Source organism: Pholcus phalangioides, unplaced genomic scaffold (genome assembly GCF_987345545.1).
Source record: "Pholcus phalangioides strain wild (caught in Gottingen) unplaced genomic scaffold, Ppha-v1.0 ptg000039l_1, whole genome shotgun sequence".
NCBI lineage: Eukaryota > Metazoa > Arthropoda > Arachnida > Araneae > Pholcidae > Pholcus > Pholcus phalangioides.
In genome coordinates, this window is record NW_028301625.1 from 4885199 (window position 1) to 4912633 (window position 27435).

Below are 27435 nucleotides of genomic sequence, written 5' to 3' on the forward strand. Positions count from 1 at the left end.
GGGGAAATTGTATCCGCTACGACAGTTGCATTAGCATCTGAATTGAAAGGTTTTGCCGTATAGGTGTAGACAGAAAAAGGGCATGCCACTAGAGGCATGCGATAGTGTTCTGCAGTAAAGAAAAAAAAAACTATATTGAAAGTTGAAAGCTGTTGAAAGAAGGTGCACTAGTGAGGACATAGCTTATGATTCCATTGCCCACTTTGGGAGACACTGGTTTAAAGCAATAGAAAAACTATAACAAATGCAAAAAAGTACCTCATTTATTCACGGTTAAGGCTATCCATATGTTATAAGACAGTAAACTGCACACTTTTTATTGGTTTAAAAATTCATCACAGTACAATGAATAACATTGAGGGAAGCTGCATATAATTTAACATGCAACATATTTCCGGTATGACAAATTCACAAAGCAAAACTTGAAAAACAAACTGTTACTTAAGCTCTTATCTTGTTTAATGAATTGCAAAATGAGCACATGTTATATATATATATTTTACAATTAAACTATCATATGTGCAAGAGCATTAATTCACCTTAATAAACAATTATTGTATAAATACATTATATGCAGTATATATATATACATAGTTGAAGATATATATTTACAATATAAATGCATTTTTTTTAAATTGGGGAAAAATGTACAATATATATATAATAAGTTAAAATCTTTTCTGTTAAAATTTATTTCTACCATTTCAAATTATTTACAGCTTGGTAAATTAAAAAAAAGGTAAAATTTCCATTGTAAACACTATGGATTGCATCACATAAATAAGTACTCCGTAAAAAAAATTAATAAAAAAATTTGTGCTGCTAGTTTTTTTGTGGAAAAATTGATTTTCAGACAATTATGACAAGTTTTGGATACTCAAACAAACAAAAAATATATATACAACCATAAAGAGAAAGAAATTGGCGCAGACTAGAAATTCAATTGAAATTGGAAGAGCCAAAGGAAACACGCTAGTAAGATCTTCCTCATTTATAAAAGGCACCAATGAAAAATATCAACAGATTTTATCACAAGAAATATATTTTAAATTGTAGTTTTAATGATGTTTTTGGTGCTTTCAAAATATATAGTTATTTAATAAGTACACAGTGACAAAAGCAAATGTTCATAACTCAAAAATTCCCAAATGTTCAAAATTTCAAAATTTGCCCTGTACAGAGCATGAAACCAAGAAAATATGAATTATTCAATTTTTTGTATTAAAAATTACATTCTTTTTTTACAATGAAGCAAAATCAACACAGTGCAAAAAAATTATGTACTAAAACTTTGTTGTATTGGGAGGAAACAATCAAAAATCACTACACATATAACTGCATGAGATTTTCATGAATGGATTTTGTACTGGATTCTTTCTTGCATGTTTCAACAGTGCTATCTCTCATTCTCTGAAAGTGAGGTTTTTTCTTATTCAGAAATATAATTTTTTTTCTTAACCCATTTGCATTCAGAAGTGGAATAATCTGTTAAATTGTGTTTCTCATCACTCTGTGACATCAGAATAACCCACTTGCACAGTATGTGTAAAACTATTTTTTTATTGATGTATGATGATACAGGATGGGTGGCAAATTGAGAAGAAAAATGCAAATGGGTCATTGAAATCCCTGTTTACTTGGGAAATGGGAAATTAAATCCATTTCTTTCCTTATGAGGGAAAAAATCGTCAAGTGGGTACTAGAACTTCCAATTCTACCACAATATTGCACATGTAAACGGAGCTAAAGTGTACTTGAAAAATATGAGTTATCGTAGAATAGTCTCGCTTTTAAAAAGGCTCATTATTCTCTGCATGTGTTATGTAAATTTCATATAAAACTCCATTTTTACAACATACGGTCAAACCCTGTTATCATACCAACCCTGTTTAGCACCAGAAATTTTCAGTTAACAAATCTTCCATGTACAGGAATTAAAACCTTAATTTGATATAGTGCCAGAATTCTGCAAAATAAATAGTGATGTTAAATTGGGAATTAATTGTACTTTTCAAGCATGTGAACAGAAAATGTGCATGTAAATATATATATGAAAAGACACATTTCTTGAAACAAAAACTTTTTAAAGTACACTTAAAGCAATCAATGGCACTATTCATTACAAAGATTTGCAAAAAATGATGCAAATTTATTGTAAATGTTGAATGTCATGTGATTGAATAAAAAAAGATTAAAAACAAAAGTGGGAGAAATTCTTCATGGGTTAGTCAGGTGATAACTATTGAGTGTGAATCAAAATATTTGCCTGGGTAAAAAAAAAATATTATCCAGTCCTTACCCCTCTATGGTCCTGTGTATATTTGAATATACATGTCAATTACATGGTCACAAATTCTTTTCTCAATTTTTTGGTATTTTAGAAAGTATATCTTATAAAGTTATTTCAGTAAACAATATGGCAATGGGTATGTAAATACAATACTTTTTATCTAGAAGTACAGTCAAACCTTGTTAGTGTGTTACCCAGGTAATGGTCATCCGTTACCCATCACTCTGTGTACCAGGTTTAGAAATTCCAATTGTTCTCTATGGGGTTCTAATATTATTGAACTGCTGATGTGTGTGTCCCCCACCCCCACTCTGCTTAAGGGGTGACTTTTGTGAAAGCATTCTTTTAAAAATTACCATTCAAATCAGACACTCTTCATACACAGAGATTTCCAATTTTTATTTTCTTCGTTGAAAAGTATCGCTTTGACTACCAATTCCATACAAACGAAACTCCAGTTTTTTTAAGTGAAAAATAAACAATTTTTTTTTCGAAGAATATTTTTCATTTTTTGATGTTCCAAAAGAAGTAAACTGCAATACAAGATAACAGTACTTTGGTTTCCATAAACATACAGAAAAGTTGTGAATTTTCAAAAATTGAGAAAGGTAATATTTTGGGTTATTCAAATGCATAATTATGTAGCAAATAAACATTAACAGGGCTCCCACTCAAAAAATTAGAAAAGTAGGAAAAAGCAAGATTAAAAAGTAGGACGGGGAGTGTAACCCTCTCTTATACAACATAATCATAGCATAATATATGAAAAAAAATCCCTAAAAAAAATTTTTTTATGATTTTTAAATTTAAAAAATTAAATTTTTTTTTCATAGCACTATTTCAGTATCCTGTAATATATATTGACTCAAGCCAAAGCAAAATGACAGAAATGACTTGGTTGCAAAAACAATTTTTGGCCAAAAAAGTGTATTAGAAAAAGCAGATAAATCTTTTCTGTCTCTCCTCACAATATATATTACATTCTTTTTTTTTAGAGTCTTCCAAAGTGCAGTTTGCCAACTCTCTTTGACAATGCACAGCAAATTATGAAGACATGTACATTTTTTAAGAATGACGCTCCTTCGAGACCACTTTCAAAAGCACAGTGAAAAATGTGTAAATTACAAGGTCTGATGTAAATAAGTCAAGGTGAACTGGATGGTTTTACTGGAAGGGATTTGTTTACATTTTACTGTTCAATACCAATGTAATCGTTTTTGACATATATTTATAGCGCTTTGCTGAGCATTGTAATAGAGAAGACAATTGAATGCTATTGGGTTGCATCAGAATCACAAAACCTAGAATAGGCCTATGTATCCAACTGCTTTGTAATTCAAACTGTTGCACAATGAACACTTCCAATAGCACAGTGCACAATGTGTAAATTACAAGGTCTAATGTAAATAAGTCAAAGTGATGGTTTTACTGCATTGTCAAACCTTGTAGCCAAAATACAAGGCCACAACAGGCAAAATGCCCAACGAGGTGGCTGAGAAAAAGATGCCCATAACAAATATGGATGTCACATATTTCAAAAATACAGTAACCCAATAAAAATGCAATTATAAAACTATATATACATGATTCAGATTTAAAGGGATTTGTTCACATTTTGCTGCTCACAATGCCAGTGTAATCATTTTTGACAAATTAAGCGCTTTCATTTCTAGCTCTTTGCTGAGCACTGTAAATACTGTTTATGCCTCTGCATGCCCTAAAAATACAGAAGACAATTGAATGCTATTGGGCAGCATCACAATCACCAAACCTAGAATAGGCCTATGTATCCAATTACTTTGTTATGCAAACTGCTGTTTCACCTATACACAAAATGTGGACTATAACTTTGAATGATGAATGTTAGTTACTGTCCAAGACCATGAAGTAGTAAATACAAAATTATTTTTCCCATCCAGGCAGAAGTTTTTAATGACTACTCTACTTGTTGAACCCTCAAACCAAGCAAAAGAACATCAATAAACCAATTGGTTCACAAACAACCTTAAAAACAATACAATTTTTGCTCCGGCAGAATCATTAATTACAATCTACAATATTTGTAACATTTGGCAATATATCAATGATTCCCTGTTCAATCAAAATCAATTACACAAATTTTGTTGATGGGATTTGGTAAAAAAGTAGGAAAAGTATGACAAAATCGAGAAAGTAGGACAAAAGTAGAATATTTTATCAAAAAGTAGGGAAAGCAGGACGAGTGGGAGCCCTGCATTATATATATAATTACGGTGAAACCTCATTACAGTAATATTTGATATAACAATAAATTTTTGATATAACGATGAATCCCTCTACAACCATATTTTTTCAATTTTCAAGGTTTCTTTGGAAATGCCTGTAGTCTAATGTTAAACTACCGCCTCTTGATATAACCGATAGTCCCTCTACAGCGATATTTTTTCTTGGTCCGCAGAGTACCATTATATTGAGCTTTCACTTTAATTTAAAAAAACATGAGTAATCAATTTCTATGACAACTCGTTTGAATAATTAAATTTTTTTTTTTTTTGCATGAATGCATTGATAGGGAGACAGGAATTAGTATGGCCATGGCCTATTCTGTTTAATGAATCACTCCACGGTCATATTTTTGCTCTCTCATGAGTGACTCATTCACGAGGTTTGACTGTAGTTGATTTCTTGTTGGTGTCATTTTTTTGAGAGCAGCTGAAATTTTATGTGTTCAGCGAGATTCATAAAATTGCACAAAATTAAGAGGATTCTAAGTAAAAAAATATTCAACTCTTTGCTAAGCAAATCTTATCTGTTTATAAATAACATTAAAATCAAGGCAAACTGTATATTTTATGCTTGATTAACCATTTTAGCTAATGAAAATATCCCCTTCAATTAATTAAATTTCTATGCTGATGTATTGTTTGAATTAAAAATATGCTGATGGAACCCATTTATATCTGTATGTTCAACAAAAAACTTACAATATGTATGTTTTTCTGGAGGTGAGCCATGGGAGGTTAAGAAATTGGTTTTTTTATTTTTTATTTAAATAGGGGGTCAGGTAGGGCAAATATCATACAAAAAACCAAACTTTTGCATGCCAAATTTTTGTATAGTAAAGAATTTCATTTTTTTATACAAATTAAGTGATATTAGATACACGCTTGTCTTGCAAAATTTATTTAGATATATTTTTAACTTATTTGACAAAAGCCTCAATTAAATCAGGTTATAATTAGCATTTAGAATTGCAGAAGTGGCGCAACCACATAAGCAGATTTTTTGCTTATGTGGTAGCTTTTTGACATATTTGTTTGGCATTTTATAGTTGAAATTGCTTGCGAGTTACTAAAAAGTGCTGTGTATGCAATACCTTTTAGTAATACTGAGTTCATTTAATTAAGCCAGGATAACTCTTCAATTAGGCCTAACCTGAAACAAAGAAACAAGAAACGTAAGCCTGAAAGGCCTTAAAACACTTAAAAACCCTAACTTGAATAAAATAAACCAAAGCACAAATAAAAACAGTGCATATATAGAATCAGCTGATCAGCAAATATAACCTGTAATATAAACAATTGTTAAAAAGTGTATCATATTTGCCCTTCTACTTTGCAGCTAAATAAACACCACAAAGAATATGATATTAATATAAACGTAAATATAGCCTGAAAAAGGAAATTTCTTCCCCTACATTTTTATATACATTAATAATAAATATCTTCATTCTGCAGCAAGTTATAGTAAAAGTTGTTGATATACCTCACAAAAGTTTTTGACTAAAAAAATGTATGTGTCAATTTTTTTAATGCCTTCAATGCTTCAAATTTTTTAAGAGATAATAGGACATGAGTAAGAAATGAGCAATTCAAATATATTTTTTGAGGTTTGGTTTGGTCAACAATAAAGTGCTTTTTTTTAAGGTGTATCATAATTGCCCTCCTTTTTGAGTCTAACATATTTACCCAACTTGACCCTAATAGTTTTTAATCGCAGTGACTGAACATATATTTAAAAAACTTTGCGTCATTTATTTAAATTCTCAATTTTATAGCTTGAATGTTATTCAACTGGAATAAAATTTTTAAAAAATGCCTTATGTCACTATGTTAATTCTCTTCATTTTTTTACATATTATAGAGAGTGATTCAGAAAAGATAGGAAAAACTTTAAGAGGTGATAGTACACACCAATACGAACAATTGTCATCAGAGAATGCATGGTCTAACATGAAATGCTAACACGCTAGTGCGTTTTGAAACAGCCAGTCTGAAAATGTTAAAACAGCATTCCTGTTGAAATTTATCGGGAGAAAAAGAACACCATATGCATGCAAATGTAGCCTGGGGAAGAAGAAGAAACCATATGCAAATCTGCATCACAGTGAATAAAAGGCGCAGACTGAGTATCACAAAAGTGCGCCATTATCCTGTACGTTACAACTGTTAAAATGGTTGCATGCTGGAATAACTTTACAGGGCTGGCGTCCATGCCTTTTATTCACTGTGATGCAGATTTGCATACAGTTTCTTCTTCCTCCCTAGGTTACATTTGCATGCATGGTGTTCTTTTTCTCCCAATAAATTTCATCAGAAATACCATTTTAACGTTTGCGGAGCAGCCGTTTTGAAACGCGCTAGTGAGTTTGTGTTTCATGTTAGACTATGCATTCTTTGATGATGATTGTTTGTATTAGTGTGTACTGTCAACTCTTAAAGTTTTCCCACCTTTTTTTAATCACCCTGTGTACAGGGTGCATAGCAAACAGGAGGTATGACAATTTACTGGCAAACCGTTGATCCTAGAGGTATACTTCCAATTAGAAAAATTTTCCAAATAATGTGTAGTACTCATAAATGTCATTCATGTTTCAAGAAGTTGTATAACTATTAAAATAAAAAAATAATTTTTTATACAGCTCTGTGTGCCCCAAAACCAAATTAGAAATTTGTTGTTCTGTTTCTCTTGATGCCAACAAAAAAAATTCCATGTTTCTAAGTGCAATATTCACTGAGATATTAAAATTCGAAAAAGGCAGAAAAATTGGGAAAAAACAACATAAATGCAAGAGAAATGGTTACGAATGACATATGAGTACTGCACATTATTTGGAAACTTTTTCTAATTGAAAGTACACCCCTAGAATCAACTGTTCACCATTAAAATGCTATACCCCTTTTTTGCTATGCACTCTGTATATATATATATATATATGAAAAAATTGTAACTTGTATCAAGTTTTTAATCACTCAATATTTATGGACAGAAAATTTTGATTGGCTGAAGCCTTAACATCAGCCAAATATTTTCTGTATTTCGAATCATGACATGAATATTACGTGGTCTCACATTTTTACTTATGTTCTAAATATGCTCCAGTTTATTCAGCCATTATGTTTAAAACTAACATCACCTGCTTTTTTTTTGTTTTTTTATGAGACTTGAATATGGGCCTATTATATTTTTAAGATTGCAATTGGTACACATATTTTAATCATGGTTTTATTCAGATTGTTTCTAAAAATATTCAAAATACATATATTTTAGGAACATTTATTCTTAATGGTTAACCAGAAATAACTAAGATAAATAAATCACTGGTAAAAAAAATGAGTTCACCTGGTTTCATTTTTTTTAAATATAGGTTGAAAAAAAGATGTGTAAAATGGGTAGAAAATTAGAAGTGTACTATAGGAATGAAATGCTTACCATAAACCAGGGTAACTTTGGGACTGACAGATAGAACATATGGCATTGGCTGGAAATTTGAAAGCTGAAAATAATCCACTGTCCCAAAGTTGCACCTCCAGTTCCAAAGTTATCCTGATTTATGGTATCTCAAACCATTAGAATTATTGATAAATGAACTCACAATAAGAACTATTATTGCTGGTAACTATAGTTAGTCTAGTATCTATAGTAACTAATACTCATACTAAAAGGCTTTTCATAGCTCTTCAAAAAAAATCTATTGCTCAGAAAATTATCACATGTTTAAAAATAAAAACTTTTAGCAAAGAAATTTGAATGATGTACAGTTGAAGTACCAGAGATAAACCTTAAAAAAACTGGTATTACTTTTTACATATAGGAAATGAAAGGAAAAAAAGATGAGAGGAAGCAGGTCTTCTCAATTCTTTCCTTGTCTCCTGGCCACCCTTTCCCCAAGTATGTAATTTTATATTTTTACTCATGAAACCCTAGTGAGAGAAAAAGGGAAAAAAGATAATACTGAAGTAAAAGGGAGGAAAACAATTCCTGTTTATAAGGTTATGTATAGAGAGTCTGAAGAGAAAAGAAGAGAGAGTTCAAATGTATTTCTTCTATCTACACGGGGCTGAGATATCTCGCCCTGTATGTTAAGAAGTTAAAGATATATAATATCATATATATATATATATATATATATATATGTGTGATGATAGAAAAATTTAGAGGCCTTCATCCAGCAGTGGATTGAAAATGGTTGATGATGATGATATATGATAAAAATAAAATCTATATATATATATTTCTGGAGGAAGGAAGTAAGCATATCATGTCAATGCATTATTTCTATACATGATTTTCTGATAAGATCATATGAGGTCCTATCTGAATCAGATATATTATTTGTGTCCTTCAGAAACAACTCCTCGTGTTCCACAGAGTATGCCACGAATCAGATATATAAGCTGTTATTTTTTTACATCATATTAGGCATCATGGTAGTAACTGTTGCTCGTTTTTGGCGTGATGATTTTTTGCCTTACCTACTCGTCTTCTTTATTAAGTTCAACTTGATTAATTCAAAGTTCAAGGGGACTGCGAAAAAATCAAACTATCCAAAAGGTTAAATTAACCATGTTCTATTTAGTATAGTATTTTGTTATGCACTCAGCTCCCCCTCAAGAATGTACCAAAGGTGTGTCATCTGGGAAGGTGGCCCTTTTGCATCTGATATATGCACAAGAATCTGACAGCTTTTATTAACCCCTTCGGGACAGTGGAAATAACCAAACCCTCTGTAAAATGTATATTTTTTTTATCAAGGAGATTTTTTTCTATTTTGTGATGTGATAGTACTTTCTCTCCCCAACTCGGAGAATAATAAACTGAGGAAGAGAAAAATACTCTTATCTTTTTCTATTATTTATATTTTACACATATTTCTATATTATCCCAAATGAAAGGTAAAAAGGTACATTTCAAACACTATCTCCCTCTGCAATGAATATATAAACAAAAACTGGCTCTGCCCACTGGCAATTGATCTGAATGGTTCAGTGGGAATTGAAAATATATTCTAGTGAGAATCAAATATTACAAAGTCTTTGGACTCATCATTCCTAAAATAAGACGCTATGCTATTTTAAGGAGGTGAGACATCTCACATTTCTGAATACAAAGCATGAAGTTAGGTGAGGTATCTCGTAATTGCCACAGAGAAGGTTAAAGCTGATAGAAACAAAAATAAATCTATACACTTCAATAAAAAAAATGCATAAACACACGCACACACACCCCACCAGACTTTAAATACAAATCACTAGTAAGGGCACATTTTTCTTGTCTTTGATTGTGTGTAGTTGGAAAAAAATACACGTTTTATGTAACTTTCTTGCTCACCAGAAAACTATAAGTTCATTAAATATTTACTCATAGACGGCCCCCAGTCTCAGTGTACAGTATAGGCGCATCAGCTATTGTTATCTCTTTATCTTTAGACTTATCACAAAAACCATTCTGGGGAATCCACAAGTGAAAAAATTCTAATCAGACACCTCTTTTCTCCCTATTCTGCATCTTGATGAAATTGTAGCTTCTATTTTTGGCTAATTTCTGTCCAGAGAAACATAAAATGAATTTCATTTAAAGAAGTTAGAGGAATGAGAACATATATTGGAGGGGTTAAATAATACGTATTGAATTTTGAATTCTATTGACCTTCATTGTATTTAAGCATTAATGTTATATAGTCACTATGCAACCTAATCAAACAATAATGTTTCTTCATGCCTACTTGTACAGGGTGATTACTTGATTCCCCTTACCACATTTTACTGGTGAACTACTGATACTAGAGGCATACTTCCAATTAAAAAAAATAAATAAAATAACGTGCAGAATCCAGATATGTCATTCATGTTGCAAAGGGTTTTGTATAGGTTTTAAAATAAAAAAAATTAAACTTTTAACGGACACACTGTTTTCAAAAACTCAATTAAAAAGTGGTTGCCCCGTCTCTCCTGAGGTTAACAAAAAAAATACAAGTTTCTAAGTGCAATATTTGCAGAGATATTTGTATTTAAAAATTAGAGGAAAGTTTGTAAAGAACAGCATAAATCATAGGAGTCTGTCCAACCAAAATTTTGGGTCCATTTTCCAGACCCTTCACAAAATTATGGATCTAAAAACATATCCTTTATAAAATTCTGGACCTGAAAAACGGACCCTTCACGAAATAGAAGTTAGTTAAACCATAAATTTGGAATTTCATTTCTTTTGTGATAAACTGATTAGATTACTTTGCTTCCCACAAAACTTATTTTTATTACTTATTTTTTCACAAAAACAATGATTCTTTTAGCAAAAATAATGATCCTTTTCACAAAAATAAGGAAAATTTTTACAAAAACAGACCCTACAAAAAGTCTGGACAGACCCCTGTCAGGGAAAGAAGCATTGTCCATAGGTGCCAGAACCTAGGGGCAAAGATCATTTGAGGCCCCCTAATAAATTTCGTAAAAGAGCTGAGCACCCTCAATAATTAAAAAAAAAAACAATGCAATCCTCTCCCTCTCTCTCCTGCATATATGCAATGAATCCCATATATACAGGAGAACCAGCAACTTTCAGCCTCTCCAATGTTTTCTTCATGTCAGTGCCTCTGTCATCGTCCATTAGTTTATGCTATTTTTTCCCAACTTTGGGGCCATTCAAGTATTACATCAGCAAATTTGAATTCATCCTCAAATTCACACTCCGTTCTTTGCTGTAGATTGACTTCCCACTCCGACTGGTTAAGTTCTCGTTTAAAATTCCCTTGCTATCAACTCTGCTGTATTATTCAAATCATATTATATAATCTCATGTTGATTTATAGATTTTTTTTATGTAAGTAATAAGGCACCCCCTGCCCGTTGCATCATAATATTGTATTATATATATATCTTATGCTATCTTATGCATTATATGTGTGTGTGTATATATTGATTTTTTCATGATTTTTTTTCTCTCCAAAATTACTAAACACTGTAATTATATTTTATATTGTATGACAATGGTAGTGTTCATAAATTAACTTCATTGTAACAACCAGTATGGGACCTAGGTATCTCCTTGGTGGTTTTCATTAATCAAATGTAATATTTTTATTAACCCTATATATTAAAACGATTATAAAACAGTTAAATTTTTTAGTCATTTTTGACCCCCCTGTCAGCAAAAGTAGGCAAAACTCTGACCCCCCTCCCCATTTGTCAGCAAAGTTTTGTCATCTCTGCCCCATACCTCCTAACACATATTGGTGGGATCAGAGACACGCGGGATCCCACCCACCAGATGATCAAAAATTTATTTTTTTAATGCAAAAATATACTTTTTAAAAATTAAAATTTCGAAAGGAAATGTTATGTTATGTAATGTATGTTAATGTGATCGATTTCTGTCAATTTCAATGCTATTTGAAGGCTAAGAACTCAAAATTTCTTTTTTAAGAAATTCCTTGCAATCCGCCATTCATTGCATATATGGGACACCCTTGGTCCACGGACCAAATGTGGCCCTGGGGGTATCTGACGTGACAAGCCACCTCAAACCTAATTTTGTAAAAATGAACTGAAGCGGCACATTTACAAATCGCCTAGGTGACCCATGGCAGAGTTCTGGAGCATTTAAGCAGCCCATGGCACATTTTCAAATCACTCAAGTAGGCTCATGGCACTTTCACAGATCACTCAAGTAGGCTCATGGCACATTCACAGATCACTTAAGTAGGCTCATGGCACATTCACAGATCACTTAAGTGACCCGTACACAGTTCCAGAACACTTAAGCAATCCATGGTACCTTTAGAGATCCCTTGAGTGACATATGCAACAGTTTTAGAGCACTTAAGTGGCTCCCAGTGCAGCTCTAGGTCACTCAAGTTACCCGCAGCACATTCCCAGATTACTTAAGTGATCTGCGGCATAATTACAGATCGCTTGAGTGATGTGCGGCACAATTCCAGAGCACTTAAGTAGCCGAACACATTTCCAGATCAATCACTTGGATCTGCGAAACATTTAGAGATCACTAAAGTGGCTCTGTAGGGGACTTTTCAATAGTAAGAATGTTAGTTCAGGTGCCCACAAACTAGCAAAAGATTTATCTCATTTTTGGCACACAGAGTAAGATGCCATTAAGAATATTTAATATTTTTATAAAGACTGGTTGATGACGTAAGCATCAACCAAATCCCCCTTCCCCCGTGTCATCAAAAGTCAGCAAATCGGAAACCCCCTCTCTCCCCTCGATGTGATGCTGATGTAATACTTGAATGACCCTTTTCCTCTAATTTTTGAAATCAAATATTCTGCAAATATTGCACTTAGAAACGTGAAAGTTTTTTTGTTTGCCTCAGGAGACACAGGGCAACAACTTTTTAATTGGGTTTTTGAGGGCAGAGTGTCCGTACAAAAATTTAATTTTTTTATTTTGATAACTATATATACAACCTCTTGCAACATGAATGACACATTTGAGTTCTACACATTATTTGGATACTTTTTCTAATTGGAAGTATGCCTCTAGAATCAACAGTTAACCAGTAAAATGTGACAAAGGGAATTTAGCAATAACTCTGTAATTATCAAAATATTGTAATACTTTCTTATAAGTGTAGATATAATGGAAATGAAAGACATTTTAAATTTTTTTTGGATATCGTGATTGAAAACTATGACTGAAATCAGTGTAATAAATATTACTGGAACATTAAAATTATGCTCACACCATTGTAACAAGACACTTTTTCCCACTTCCAGAGAGAGATTCACTGTTTTCAGAGTCCTCACCATCAGCTATTTCTTCTGATGGCTTAGCATTAACATTACAGTTTTGATCATCGGTAGAACTTTGTTGTTTACAACTAGAAGGAGTGTAGTTGAAAGGTGAAACAACAGCTGACACTGCTGATGTTTTCACGTCATTTAAAGATAATGGTTTTTCTTTTGGCTGCAAAAGTACATCCTGTACAGCAGGAACTTGCTCTGATATCATTTTGTAAGGTTTCACAGTATTCCGTTGAACCAAACTGCTTAGTTGCTGTGATCTTGTTGCAGGAGTGTTTTTAGAGAAAGATTGAAGTCTGGAACTAGAAAGATTAGTGATTCTGACTTGGCTGGAACACGAAGAAGAAGTAACTGAACTTCTTTTTCGAGAAAAAGTAGCTGATGAAGAAGATGCACTGGAAGAAGAAAGGTTTGTAGGATGAGCCTTAAGTACACCAGGTTTCTTGACATTAGAACTTGACTCTGATTTACCTTTTTCCTGTCCTCCATTGTGCCCTACACTCACTTGATGTGATGTAGTTGAATTTGATCTGAAATGAAAAGCACAGATATCATGTCTAATCACAATTTCAGGAAAAGTTCTACAAAAATAATAAAATAAAATAAATATTAATGCAGTAAAATAGTATTCTAGTGATTCAATGCCAGTACACTGCCCCCCACTGGGCTTATTCCATATATCTCTTTCCACCCTGTCATTCAATTTAACATTGCCTGGAGTGGAGATTTTACATCATTTTTGATATTTTTCTATGTGAATGGAGTTTGTCCCAGTAATTGCCCCTAAACCTCTCAAAAATAGTTAAAATGAAACTTACTCACAAGACTTTCCCTTGAATCATCTTACTATATAAACAATTCTATAATCACCAAGATTTCTCATTACAAATATCTGGGCATAACAATTTCTGTGAACCTCTGTTGGAATCTCCATGTTGATTACGTCTTTCAAAAGTGTCTCCAAAAACCTGTTTTCTTTGCTGAAACCTTAAAAAAACTCCACCCATTACCTTTAACATCTCTGCTTCCTAACCTATATCCTTCCAGTACTCTCATATGCCTTCTAAATCTGAGATCCCCCTCCCCCATACTCTCTGCAATATAGACAAGTTAGAATCCATTTAAAACAAATCCACCAGCTTCATTTTAAACTGCTGGTCTTCCTCCAGCTCTGATACGAACTTAAGTGCCAACTAATTTTTTTAGTATTTCCTGGTATTTGCCTTATTCGTTTGGTAGCACAGGTGAGCAAGTTAATTGTGGTTTGCTAGTTTATTTAAAAAGCTGGACAAGAAAAGGGAGGGAGAAGAAAGAAATTCCTTTTTAATTATGTGTATGTCACATCTATAATTCCTCACTGGGAGGATAAATGCAATTTTATTAAAATTCATGGTCAAGTAAAAGTAAAATTTCAACAGTAAAATAATATTGAAGGTTCTATAGCTGAGAGAAAACTTTGATTTAAACAGATAAACAGATATTTGACTCATCAGAATTTGACTGATTGTTAATTGACTGTATATCCCAGAGTGGCTTATCTACAAGAAATCGCTGTAATTATTTTTTTGTGTGATGGATAAATAAATATTTTCCACCTGTGATCATGATGCCTATCAATATAATCCTCCTACAACAATATTTCTTTTACTCCACAGAATAGGGTATATCTAGATTTTACTGTACAATGGTTTGTGCTGCACAATAAATAAAAAAAAGACAGGGTGTAAAAAAATTTAAAAATTAAAATTTTAAAATAAATATCATACCTGTTTGAAAGCTTTTTGGATGTTGAAAATCGTATCCGGTTAGGTGTATTTGAAGATTTTTCTGAAAATGAATTTTCTGTAACTGGACTATTTGCAGATGAGCTGCTTTCACTTTTTTTCCAAATAGAAGAAATTTTGCTCGTAACTTCTTTTTGCGAATTAACACGCTTCAATGACAAACTGCTGGAAGACAATGACGATAGGCTATTCCTGTTAAAAGTTCCACTTTTTTGATTACAACCTAAAAATACAAATTTCGTGAAATTAAGAACAGGGGAAAAAATTAGATAACATGCATTTCATGTATTATATACGTAAATGCAACTCCTCACATTATTTATAGTAGGGATTATCTACCTAAGATCATGTACCATTTTCTGAAGAAAATGAAAAAAAATGTAAATAAAAATAATACTGATTAGCAAAATTATAACCCTTTCAGACCTGTGGTGCACACAAAGTTTGTGAGAACTTTGTGGGTTGCCTTTTCTCGCTACAGATGGAAATCATTCTTTTTTTTTCTTTCTGTCAAACCAAGCACAATTCTATTATATATATATATATAATATGCGTTATACTATCACCATCTATGGGCAATTTACTACCTAGTGAGTTGTGCCGGAAATGTAACTGTGTGTGTACCTAATGGCCTGAGTGTGTATGTGTACTGCCATCTATATTTCAGAAGTGAAGTGAGTGATGTGTTATGATTGAATTACATTTCTACTGTTTGTAAATCTGTTGCTCTCTGTGGCGAGATTTCTTAAAGGGTAGATCGGCTCGCATTTGCACCTTGAATTTTAGAACCACAGAAAACCAACTTCAGCCAATCACCACTGTGATGACGGTGGGGTTCAAACCCAGGACCTCGCAATGCGGGTCCATCACTATGACCACTCGAACACCACAGCGGCCAGATAAAAATCAATAAGAGTGTTAGGTAAGGGACAAGGTGCATTGTCAATAAATAGCAAATAGCATAATTTTAAATTAATACAGACAATAACGTTCGGCTCAAAGTATTGAATGGTGATTAAATAACATTTTCAAAATGAAAACTTTGATTCTCCAAATGGTTCTATGGCCCCAAATTTATAATAAACTTATTTAAACTTTGCTTGAATAGGCAAAGTTTAAATATTTTAAGCTACTTCCCTGGTTTCTACTTTTAACACCTTAAAAATAAATTCAGCTTGGCAACTCAGTGTTCTGATTGAATGGACGATATATTCATACCTGATTGTCACATCATAACTAAAATATTGTTTCCACCTGAGCTATAATCCAATAACACTTACAAATTATGCTTAATTCAGAACACCAGAGGTATCTATCTCACAGAAAATTTTATGACTAAAAAATTTCAAGAATTAGGCTAACATAAGTCACGCTATGACTGTATTCACAAAAGTTTAAAAAAAAATTCAAATGTTCAAGCAAACGATAACAAATAAAAAAATGGAACCATGAACTGATAGAAATTTATGCTTATTGTAAGAAATGAACTGATTGTTACCTGAGCTTCTCTCACTATCTTTAAAGCTTTGAGTACTTGGTGAAGGCTTTAAATTCAGTTTAACATTGTCTTTTCTTTGTAATGGCAATGCTCCATTTTTCTCAATTCCATAATTACTGGAACTGCGTTTGACTGCAAATCTTGAATTACTCAACTTGTCTTCAATGTTTTTATCAGGGGAAATAGCAGTAAGAATGGGTTTTTCTGAATAATCAATGTTATCAAAATTTTTTTCTTGTTGGCATGTTTCTGCTGAAAGCATGGAGTAAGTCTGTGATTGTGACATACATGTTCCAGGCACATAGTTTTCTTTTTCATTAACTCCTTGCGATGCATCAGGCACTTTATGTGTAGGTTCATCTTTCGTGAATGTACCTTGCTTGACAGGAGGAGCAGGTCGTGGAACTTCAATCATTTGGCACTTTTCACCAGATGAAGATTTTTCATCTGCCACAGATGATACAGGCACAGGTTTTACATTGCGACTGATAGATTTACAAACAGGAGGTTTACTTAAGAAAGATCTAGGTGATGCACATCCACCACTTGACCTAGAATCTGCTTGTTTTTGACTTTGAGATGCTCTTAAAGCAGATGTTTTTGTAGGCCTTACTGTACTAACTGATGCATTTTTTTTAACTGCACCACTAGGTTTGCATGCATTCCCAGGACGTAAACTAGTAGGTCTTTGTGAAATTCTTGATGTTATTGCTTTTCCTCGTATTGAACGTACTGGCTTCTCTGAGTTTTTCTTCTCTTGCATTTGTCGAATTGTTTCTCTATTTATAGGTTTCACAATACGAGGCCCCCTTCTTGTGGGTAAAGATTTTTCATCTTTTTCATTTTCTCCAGTTACATCATTCAACTTTTTTAATTCACACTCTATTGTATTCTTAGGTTTACTTAAACACTCTATTTTGCTGAGAGATCTCATACTGTGTTGCACAGTATTAGTGTCCATATCAATTGAACTTACATTCTGAGAACTGAGAGCTAAATTACTGACACGTTTTACAGTATGATATTTCTCAGTGTTACATAGACTATCACCTTCAAATGAACTGTTCAAATTATCAGAACTTCCATCAATTTTTTCAGTTCTAGTTAGCAGGTGAAGAGGAGAGTTGACTGTTTCTGTTGATGGAACTGACCCTTCATCATCATGAGGTAGCTCTTCTTCAAGCTCAGAATCAGACATCATAGCATCTGAGCCTACTTCTGTACCATCTTCTACAGTAACCTCTGCTATGTCTTGGAAAACAGATGGTGGTTTAACTTGATCAAGGTTATCAGAATTATAGCTGCTCTTCATACTACCTGTCATGATGTTATTCAGTTCCCTCGAATACACTTGGACCATAGCTGCAGCAGCATTAAGTCTTTGGAACATTTCGGAATCACTTCTTGGATCTGCAAGAGATTGTGAACGACTTTCTAATATGTCAGAATTTATGCTATTTAAACTAGTGCAACTATTTGTCATTGATATATCATCCATAACAGAAGGGGGATTAATATTATCCAACAATTCAGAAGTTCCACTACTTTTCATACTAAGGTTTTCAACAGAACCTGCACCAGAACAAGGCTTGTCACTTCCTTCAGTAGATCGCACTAAGTCTCTTGACTGAAGCACGGATTTGAACACAAATCGATGAGCTCCATTAGTTTTCTTGATTCTTTTGAGGCTTCTCCTGCGATCGACAGCTGCTTTACCATTCAAATAACATTTTCCATTGCCATTTCCATTTGACAACAGGTCTGACAACCCACTACTTGTCATACTCATTTCTCCCATAACAGATGGAGGTTTTATGTTATCCAGATCTGAGAAACAACTTGCACTGCTATGAGTATGATCATCAACAACCTCATCCAACTCTGCGGTGATCATGAAAGCCCCTTTGCGTATTTCCATGGATTCACTCATTGCCTTTGTTATCCCATTGCTTTTAACTTCTGATGTCACAACCTGCAGACCATCTATACCTTTTTTAGCAAACATATCGGCATGGCATGCAGCACCTTCTAGAAGGTCTGGTATGGCATTTCCCAAAGCTGACATTTCTTTATTTAGTTTTCCATTAGAATGATAATTTAAGGCTATATCATTATTAGAATCTGTTGACAAATGCTGTTCAATCGAGGCATGATTTATGCCTGAATCATTTTTTTCTTCATCACTAGAAGGACCAGAAACTGATACTTCAGTTGATCGTCTAAATAACCTGTTCCTTTTTGTTTTAGCTCTAATCTGCTTCCCACTTGATCCAGCTTGTAACTTCTCACTCGATGAAACTTCAGAATCAGCACTGATTGAACTATGCTCACTTTGTACAGCTGGATCTCGAGCATAACCTGTGTCATCTAGTTTTTCCTTATGATGAACTGAAAATGTTTTACCCATGGGAAGGCATTGCAATTGTTTGGGGTGTGCCTCATTATCCACTGCTAACTGCCAAGGACGAATCATTTGTGGAATTGAGGTTTTAGCTTGACCTGTAAAAAAAATTAAAAGTATATGTGTAAACATCTGATTGATACTTTCCAGCATTTTGGTCATAGGTTAATTAATTTTCCACCTAACTTTATTCATTTAGTTTTTTTTAACAAATAAGATTAATATTTCATTCAGCATGATATATTTGAAAATATACACTGAAAAATTTAGCTAGCTCTCTAGTTTTATATACACATATGTAGACCTACATGTTTATTCTGTGTAATGTACCTTCTTTAAACTAATTCAAATTATCAAATATATTTTCTGTAAATATTATTAAAAGCTCCAAAATTAAAATAATGATGACAGTCTTAATGCTGTTCCACCAAAATTTTGCCCAAGGTATTGAATATTGAATGTTTGAAGTCATGGTGAAAATCTGATCATCCTAACTATATAACAATCTTGCTGCTTGATTCATAAAACAGTTATACATTTCTCATTTTTTAAATGAATTGTATCTCATATTTCATTACCAATTTTAAAATTTTCAATATGAAAATCTCTATTTACAGCAAATGAAAAACCTCTGATTTTCTATAATAAATACAGTAGATCAAAACAAGCTAGCAGTCTAGACAAAAATCTTCTGACTAGTGCCTGGCAAAAATCTCCAATAAAAATAAAAATAAAAATAATTAATGAACCAGTGTCATTAGGTATAAAAGTAAAATGATATTTTGGCTATATAACAAAGATAATTCGTTCCGGAAACAGGTTTGTTAGTTGAAACACGATTTCCCATAAGTTTCTATGAAAAATTGTTTAAATTGTTCCAGATATATAATCCAAAGCTTAAAGATAAGTTTTTTAAAACACCAAGGAACAAAAGGAAAAGGCAAAAACTTATCAAGGGTTAAAATGAAAAGCTTCAGAATTTGATAAATTAGAATTTGTAGGAAGATAAGGTACTGAAGATCTTTTTATTTTACACTATGTACACAACCAAGACCAGTAGACTAAAACTGATGTTGACACAACCCAGTCAAGTTCGTAGGAGTTCTCATCCATTTGTGATTTGGACAGCTCATTTCTGTGTCTGATAGATGCAGATGGAAAAGGTAAGACTAGAATGCACAGACCAAAGCTTTGGTCCAGACTTCAATTGGCTCAATTTGATGCTAAGTCTTGCACTGAAAGAACATGTGCTCTGAAACCATGGGCTCCTTTTTCTTTTTTTTGTCAATGCATTTTCTATTAGCTGAATTTACATGAAATGGGTTCAAAAACTTTCAGAAAGAGAAGTGGAAGTACATCTGGAAAAAGATTCCTAGGTGAAAATTAGTTAATCAGGCTTTAGTGAAAGTAATTCTGATGATTATTGGCACTAAAATTTAGCTTATGACACTACTGTTTTATGTTGCCGTATGCATCCATACCTAAAAAAATGTTCATCAACTGAATCCATATTCATTAGTTGAGGCAGAAAAATCACAAAAAAAAATTTTTGTTAGCCAAAAATTTCATAAGCCGAGGCATTTGTTAGCTGAAGTATCACTGTATATTTCATTCATTCATGCCCCAAACAAATACAGGAATTTGATTAAGAAATCGAGACTGCCCATTTGAAGCAATTTAATATTCTGAACTTAATTGTCAAATCCTGGAATTTTTTCACTTGAATCTTGTTGGGTTTTTTTTTTAAATCAGTTTAGGTTGGTCACTGATTTTTAAACTATTTTTACTTTCATTCAGTTGTTTTTTTTCACTTGAAAACTAGGAAAATATCTAAGAGGAGATTTCACTCCTAAATGGAAGACCTACTGGGAAGCTGGTGATTCACTTATGCAACAACTTCTGTTCACAGACAAAATAAATGCTTTGGTTTTCTTTTCTGAAACTTCCATTGAGCTCAATTTGAAACTCAAATCATCTCTGGCTTTTACTGAATTGACTTGTATTTATCCATGCCGAAAAATTTGATAGAAACTATTCAAGAATATGAATTAGATAATCTTGCTTGTGTCACAAGATGCATTAGAATTGAAAGGTGTGTGAAAATGTTAGATTTTGACAGCAAACTATCTTCACTAGCCAATAAATCAAAAAGGTGTAGAAACTGGACACACGTGTCTTTTTATGATGCTTATACAAATACAACGCCACAACAGGCAAAATGCCCAACGAGGTGGCTGAGAAAAAGATGCTCATAATAAATATGGATGTCATTTGTTTAAAAAATACAGCAACCTAATTAAAAATGCAATTACAAACAATATATATACATGATGAAATATTATACAATGCCCATAAGAATACTTATGGTTGCCTTATTCTAAGTATGGATAGCTTCTCAATTTACCCCAACATGTTTATCATATTTCTTTTTAAACTTGTCAATTGTGTTACAATTTACTACCTCAGAGAGTAAGCTATTCCATTCATTAACTATTAGAGAAAAATTCCCTGAGACACCATAACCTCGCATTGTCCCTTGCCAACCAATACTGGTGTCCCCTTGTAAAAGCAGTCGATTGACGAATGCCATATGGAAATCAAGGTAAACAACGTCTACATTTTTGCCCTTACCCAAAACTTTCGTCACGTGATCATAGAAGTAAAGGAGGTTAGTCACACTTCACTTCCCCTTCCTAAACCCATGCTGATTATCTGGCAATACAATATTCTTGTCTATCCAGTTCGCCAACTGCCTTTTTGATTTCCAAAATTTTCGAGAGGGAGGTTTTGAAACTCACTGAACGATAATTGGACGCAGCTTCTCTACTGCCCTTCTTAAACATTGGAACAACATTAGCAAGTGTCTAATCCCTTGGGACGATACCCTCAGCAACACTACTCCTGGTCCCAACAATTCATTAGCACATTTCCTGAGGACCCTAGGATAGATGTCATCTGGTCCTAGTGCTTTGCTTGCACATACATTTTTTAGAAGATTTAGGACCTCCATGTCCTCCACTTGAATATCGTTGAGGATTTTATTACCCCATGCAACACCCGAAAATCATTATCTCCATTAAAAACCGATGCAAAAAAATCATTGAAAGCATTACACATTTCTACATTGCTCTCTAACCTAGACCCTCCCATCGACAGGGGGCCAACTGTCCCCTTGCATCCATTATTGATGCATCTAAAAAATGATTTTGGGTCAGAGCCAATGTTATCTGCCAACCTAGATTCAACTTCCTTTTTACTATCCCTTATCGCTTTCTTCAGCACTCTTCTTTTATCAGTAAACAATGATATGTCATCTCATCCACTTTTATACTCACTGAATGCTCTTTTCTTTTCAAAATAAGGTTATGCACGCTATCCGTGAACCATAGAGGGTTGCTATGTACAAACACGCTTTTTTCGAACAAAGGGTATGATGTCGTGAAAAACAGGGGACAGCTTCGTACTAAATTCTTCCCATTGACTTACCACCCGACTGATTCCAATCGGTCTTTGAGAACTTCCGCTAACCTTCCTCTCAAAACATCAAAGTTAGTTCTCCAAAAACAAGGAACCAGTCTTTTGTTATAAACCTTACACGAAGAAAAGTTACAGTGAAAACTGGCAACTGGATCACTGGAAGAAAACACATATCCCACCGAAACATTTTCAACTAGATCCTCAGAACTAGTAAGAACCAAATCCAAAATAGCAGTACCCCTAGTGGCTTCTGATACATGCTGATGCAAAAACTTATAGAGCACCAACTTAAGAAATTCGCTTTCACATTGATCTCCAGCTGAAAGATTCTCCCAATCTATACCCGGGTAATTGAAACCCCCAAGTATTACAATCCTCTTACGCTTACACATGTAGGAAATTTCATCATGAAGTTTGGCGATGTAGTTATGATCCCTATTCGGTGGATTGTATGATTTGATATACACTCCCATGCAAAATTAAGAGAATTTGCACATTGTGTCTATTTCCACAAAAAGAACTGAACCAAAGGTACTAATAATGCCACCGAAGAAGTATGCAAATATTCAGTGTCAAATACGTAAGCGTACATGCGCATGTGGGCGGAGCTGTGACCACGGAGGGGGTGATAAGGGCACAAGTCATTTTCCCCAATTCATGTGCTCATACTCCTCGGCGACATTTGCTGTGTTTCTCACAAGAGTTTGGTAAATTTTATAAGCTGTCATAAAAATGAGTAGCCACAAATGTATGGATGACGAAATGAGATGGAGAATCTTCGGTAGATTGAAGGCAGGGCAATCAAAAGTGCAGGTGGTTGCAGAGCTCAATATTATGCCAGTGTCGTCTGCAATTTGAGGAAACAGTTGCAGGACACTGGATCCATATCGAGAAGACCTGGACAAGGTCGCGGAAGAGCCACGACGACCAATCCGGATCGTTATTTAGCACTTTCAGCGCAGCGCCACAGAACTGCTACAGCATCACAGGTCTCACGTGAGCTACATGCTGCCACTGGAACTCGAGTTTCATGGTTTACTGTTGCCCGAAGGTTTTATGCCAGAAGACCCTCTGTTTGCGTCCCGCTCAATGCAGCACACAAGAGAGCGCGTTTAGCATGGTGCAGACAACATCAGCCTTGAACCAGACTTCAGTGGAGCACCATGCTCTTCACAGATGAGTCAAGATTTAGCCTGGACACTGATTCTCGACATACCCTCGTCTGGAGAGAGCCCGGTACCCGATACCATCCCTCCCATATCAAGGAAATGAAGCACTGTGGTCGTGGAGGTGTCATGGTCTGGGCAGGCATCATGTTGGATGGCCGCACACCCCTCCATGTGTTTGGCAGAGGGTCCGTGACTGCTAGGAGTTATAGAGAGGAGATCTTAGAGCCCTATGTTTGACTTTTCAGGGGCGCAGTTGGTCCTCGGTTCCTGTTCATGGACGACAATGCTCGTCCACATTGGGCTCACCTGGTCAATGATTATCTGGAAAGTGAGAATATTCGCATATGTATTGGCCAGCCAGATCTCCTGACCTAAACCCTATAGAACATGTCTGGGACGCCCTTGGGATGGCAATTGCATCTCACCATCCCCCTCCGAGAACCATCCCGGAACTGAAAACTGAGTTGCTGCAGGAGTGGGACCGATTTCCACAGGAACTCCTCAACTGCCTTGTGTCCAGTATGCCATCACACTGTGCGACTTGTCTGACTGTGAGAGAGGACCATACCCCATATTAGACTCATTTTTGGTTCGTTCTCGCAATGTGGATTTTGGGCATTCCTGCAATGATGAGCTTTATTGACAATCATGCGTGTGTACTATGACTTTTGTATGGTACATCTCTTTTTCTGTTATAACTGTGTATTTTTATCAAATTTCATTAAAATTTGTCCACTAGTTTTTCAGAAATTTGACATAATGTGCAAATTCTCTTAATTTTGCACACAAGTGTAGTTTAGATATGTATTCGACATCCATATTTTTATAGGCATCTTTTTTCAGCCACCTCATTGGGCATTTTGTCTGTTGTGGCCTTTGTATTTTACGCATCATTTCTAAGAAATTACTCACTCATGGACTCCTCATTATTTGTGTTACACTTTTTATCTGTGAAATAATGTTGTGTCAATCTCTGGCCCTAGATCACACATTCCCTGTAAAGTATTGTGATGATATAATTTTCCTTTACATCAGCATACAAGACACATATATTAGCGCTGTCTGTTGGGAGGGAAATTCCTCCTAGTAAGCAAATTAGAATAAAGCTTACTTCATATATCTTATAACTAATAGAATGCTCTGAGCACTCTATTAGTTATAAGATATATGAAGATATAGTTCCTTGTCCTGCTGTGCTGTTTTGTGATTTCATTGATAGAGTGCACACTGCTGGTATGCTTATAGTTCTCCAGTTCAGTAAGCAACCTGCCAAGTCATTGTTGAGGTCTCAAAAAAACAGGTGGATTGAACTTCTATTCCCTGAGAACTGACTCCACCAGGAGTTACCCATGTCGAGTTACCATCAGATAGAATTCACTGTACTGACTTGTAACACTGGACTAATTTGTCAAACTCACTAGACTTTCTTGTGTTTTCTTGGTAAGATGAACTAATTGTTCCGACCTGAACAACCAGCATGCCAACTGGACCAGCCAGACTAACTGCCCTCATTGCCAGCAACTGGACCAGACTGACTCACGAAATCATGTCAGCAAAAGAATGTGCTACTTCATCAAATTCACTTTCTTCGTATGCCCTGATAACCTTAACCTTAATCTTAGGTGGAAAAATGAAGAGTTTTTGTGTTTAGAAGTTTGGATTGTTCTGCTTTCCTGGTCATTCACAGCGATGCACATAAGAACCTAAATGCATAACATTGCAAAGTAGAGCAGTATGTACATGAAAGCGTATAATATTGTACGTTTGATAACATGTACATGCACAGCAGAAAATGTTCTGTTCCTTATAAACATAGGCAGAGATAGACTAGAAAGGCTGACAGGAGGGGCATGATGATGATGTCAGTTCATAATATGCATATAAATTAGATAAGTCTGCTCTGTCATTGATACTGGAGAGGGCATGCCCCCACATCTCCACCCATGCTTATAAATATGGTCACTGAGCTAAAATGTTATGTATATTAACACAATTTAAAACATCAGTATTTGGATTTCATTTTCGTTATTTGCCAAAAGGTAACATTGTTTTTACCAATTTTATTGAAAGATAACCATAAGTATAGGAGAATTCCAAACTACATTTTATAATTTAGTTATTTGTGTTTATGAGCTGGTTCATGCACAAAATACAGTGGTCTCTCATTTATGTGTTGACACAAAAGAACATGGGGGAAAAAAAAAGACACATAAGTGAGAGAGGCATACAAGTGAATGGCGTTATTTACCTATATATTTCACTGGGAATGCAGAAAATCATCATATAAGTGAGAGATCACTATACTGTAATTAGTGGAGCTGATGTTCATTAACTGATGTTCACAATGGGTAATTTAGATATATATAACTATATGATCTTTACAATGAGCAATTTAACTATATACAGTGTACTGAAATCATAAATACATGAACAATAATATACAATATGATGTGTCTAGTCTTTATATAAGCTGTTGCTTGAAACATATTTGAAATTCTAACCCTGTAGACTTGCTGGAAGTACCTTCAGGTCCCAAAGTGTATGTTTTTTAGGTTTATATGTTTGTATCTATGTATATGTTTATTGTAAGTCCCGTAACTGCTGAATTGGGGCTCCCCCATAAAGTGATAAGTACCCTTTTGTTTATTTGTTGCAAGTTTTGTTTCTGTTTGAAATAATCTGCAAGAGAGACTTGCTTCCAAAACAAATCACTGAAAAATAAGAATTAGGGGGGAGGACCCTCTTTTTCTGAGCATAACCCTTTCCAGGGAGCCCTGAGAAGGCATGCTACAGCCCTGGTCTGTACATATGTTTATGTTTTGTTATATTAAAAGAAAAAGAATTGCATGGTAATTTTGTAAAATATTATATGATTATGTCAAAAAAACTTACGAGATTTTATAGACTCAGCATAAATATTCTCACGAATCTGTTCCGTATCATTTCTTGTAGAAGCAGGAACTAGTGGTAAGCATTTATCCCCACTTGATGTCATCTGTTTGTAGTTTTTATGGGAAGTTCTACCTAAAAACTTATCTTCAACAGTTCTGACTGCCTCAACAATAGAATGTTTGATATCTTTTTCTTTTGGTATTAAGACTCTTAAAGTACCATTTACAGCACTAATATCTTGTTCATTTTGTACTAATAAATTATCATTATCATCGCAAACTTTATTGTGTGCTTCAATTGAAATTGAAGCACCATGATCATTATCTGTACTTTCATTCATAGACAAAGGAAGTCCTACAGCACAACTAGAAAGAATGTGTGGTCTCACTACATTCAATACAGACTGTGATAAGCGCACATTATTTGATTTAATAGGAATTCCACTAGGCATACGGGAAAAGCTGGAACTGAGACTATTTACTCGACTGTGCAATTTGCTATTGTTATGTTGTGTAGTACTGCAGCTGTTGTTTGGTAGTCCAAATGAGCAAGCTTCCATAAGCATTGGCTCTTTAACTTGAATTTCATTCTCCAAAGAACCCGAACTCTATAAAAAAAATGGCAAAATATTCACACATTAAGCCAATATATATAACTTTTGATATCTTAAATTCTTGTATCATTTTCAATTACTAAATTTATTCTTCAATGACAGTAAAACACACATGTTTCCAGTTTTCATATAGGTCTAATATATATATATATTTACAATGCATTTGTACATTTAATCATCAATGTGTATATGTTGCTAAGATACTGTTGCTAATATTCAAACATCTTTTACCATAACTTATAACTAGCTAAATTAAAAAAAATTTTAAATACTTTCTATAAAATATTAAGATT

At 34.0% G+C, this 27435-nt stretch overlaps 1 protein-coding gene and 1 long non-coding RNA gene across 2 annotated transcripts in view; one reads left to right on the plus strand and one right to left on the minus strand.

The window, feature by feature from the left end:
- Window positions 1-249: 249 nt before the first annotated feature.
- Window positions 250-27435, minus strand: part of LOC149065478 (uncharacterized) — a 140629-nt gene continuing 113443 nt past the window's right edge. The window contains exons 17-21 of the mRNA XM_089253951.1: window positions 26530-27136; window positions 16591-19089; window positions 15075-15315; window positions 13250-13838; window positions 250-5704 (exon numbers count right to left, since the gene is read on the minus strand). Coding sequence (XP_089110077.1) covers window positions 5690-5704; window positions 13250-13838; window positions 15075-15315; window positions 16591-19089; window positions 26530-27136 — 3951 coding nt within the window. The 3' untranslated portion in view covers window positions 250-5689. The remainder of the gene's footprint in view (window positions 5705-13249; window positions 13839-15074; window positions 15316-16590; window positions 19090-26529; window positions 27137-27435) is intronic.
- The window catches only part of LOC149065479 (uncharacterized), a 35269-nt gene continuing 15131 nt past the window's right edge, over window positions 7298-27435 (plus strand). Inside the window, exons 1-2 of the long non-coding RNA XR_016195633.1 lie at window positions 7298-8440; window positions 13579-13717. This is a non-coding gene — a long non-coding RNA (uncharacterized LOC149065479). The remainder of the gene's footprint in view (window positions 8441-13578; window positions 13718-27435) is intronic.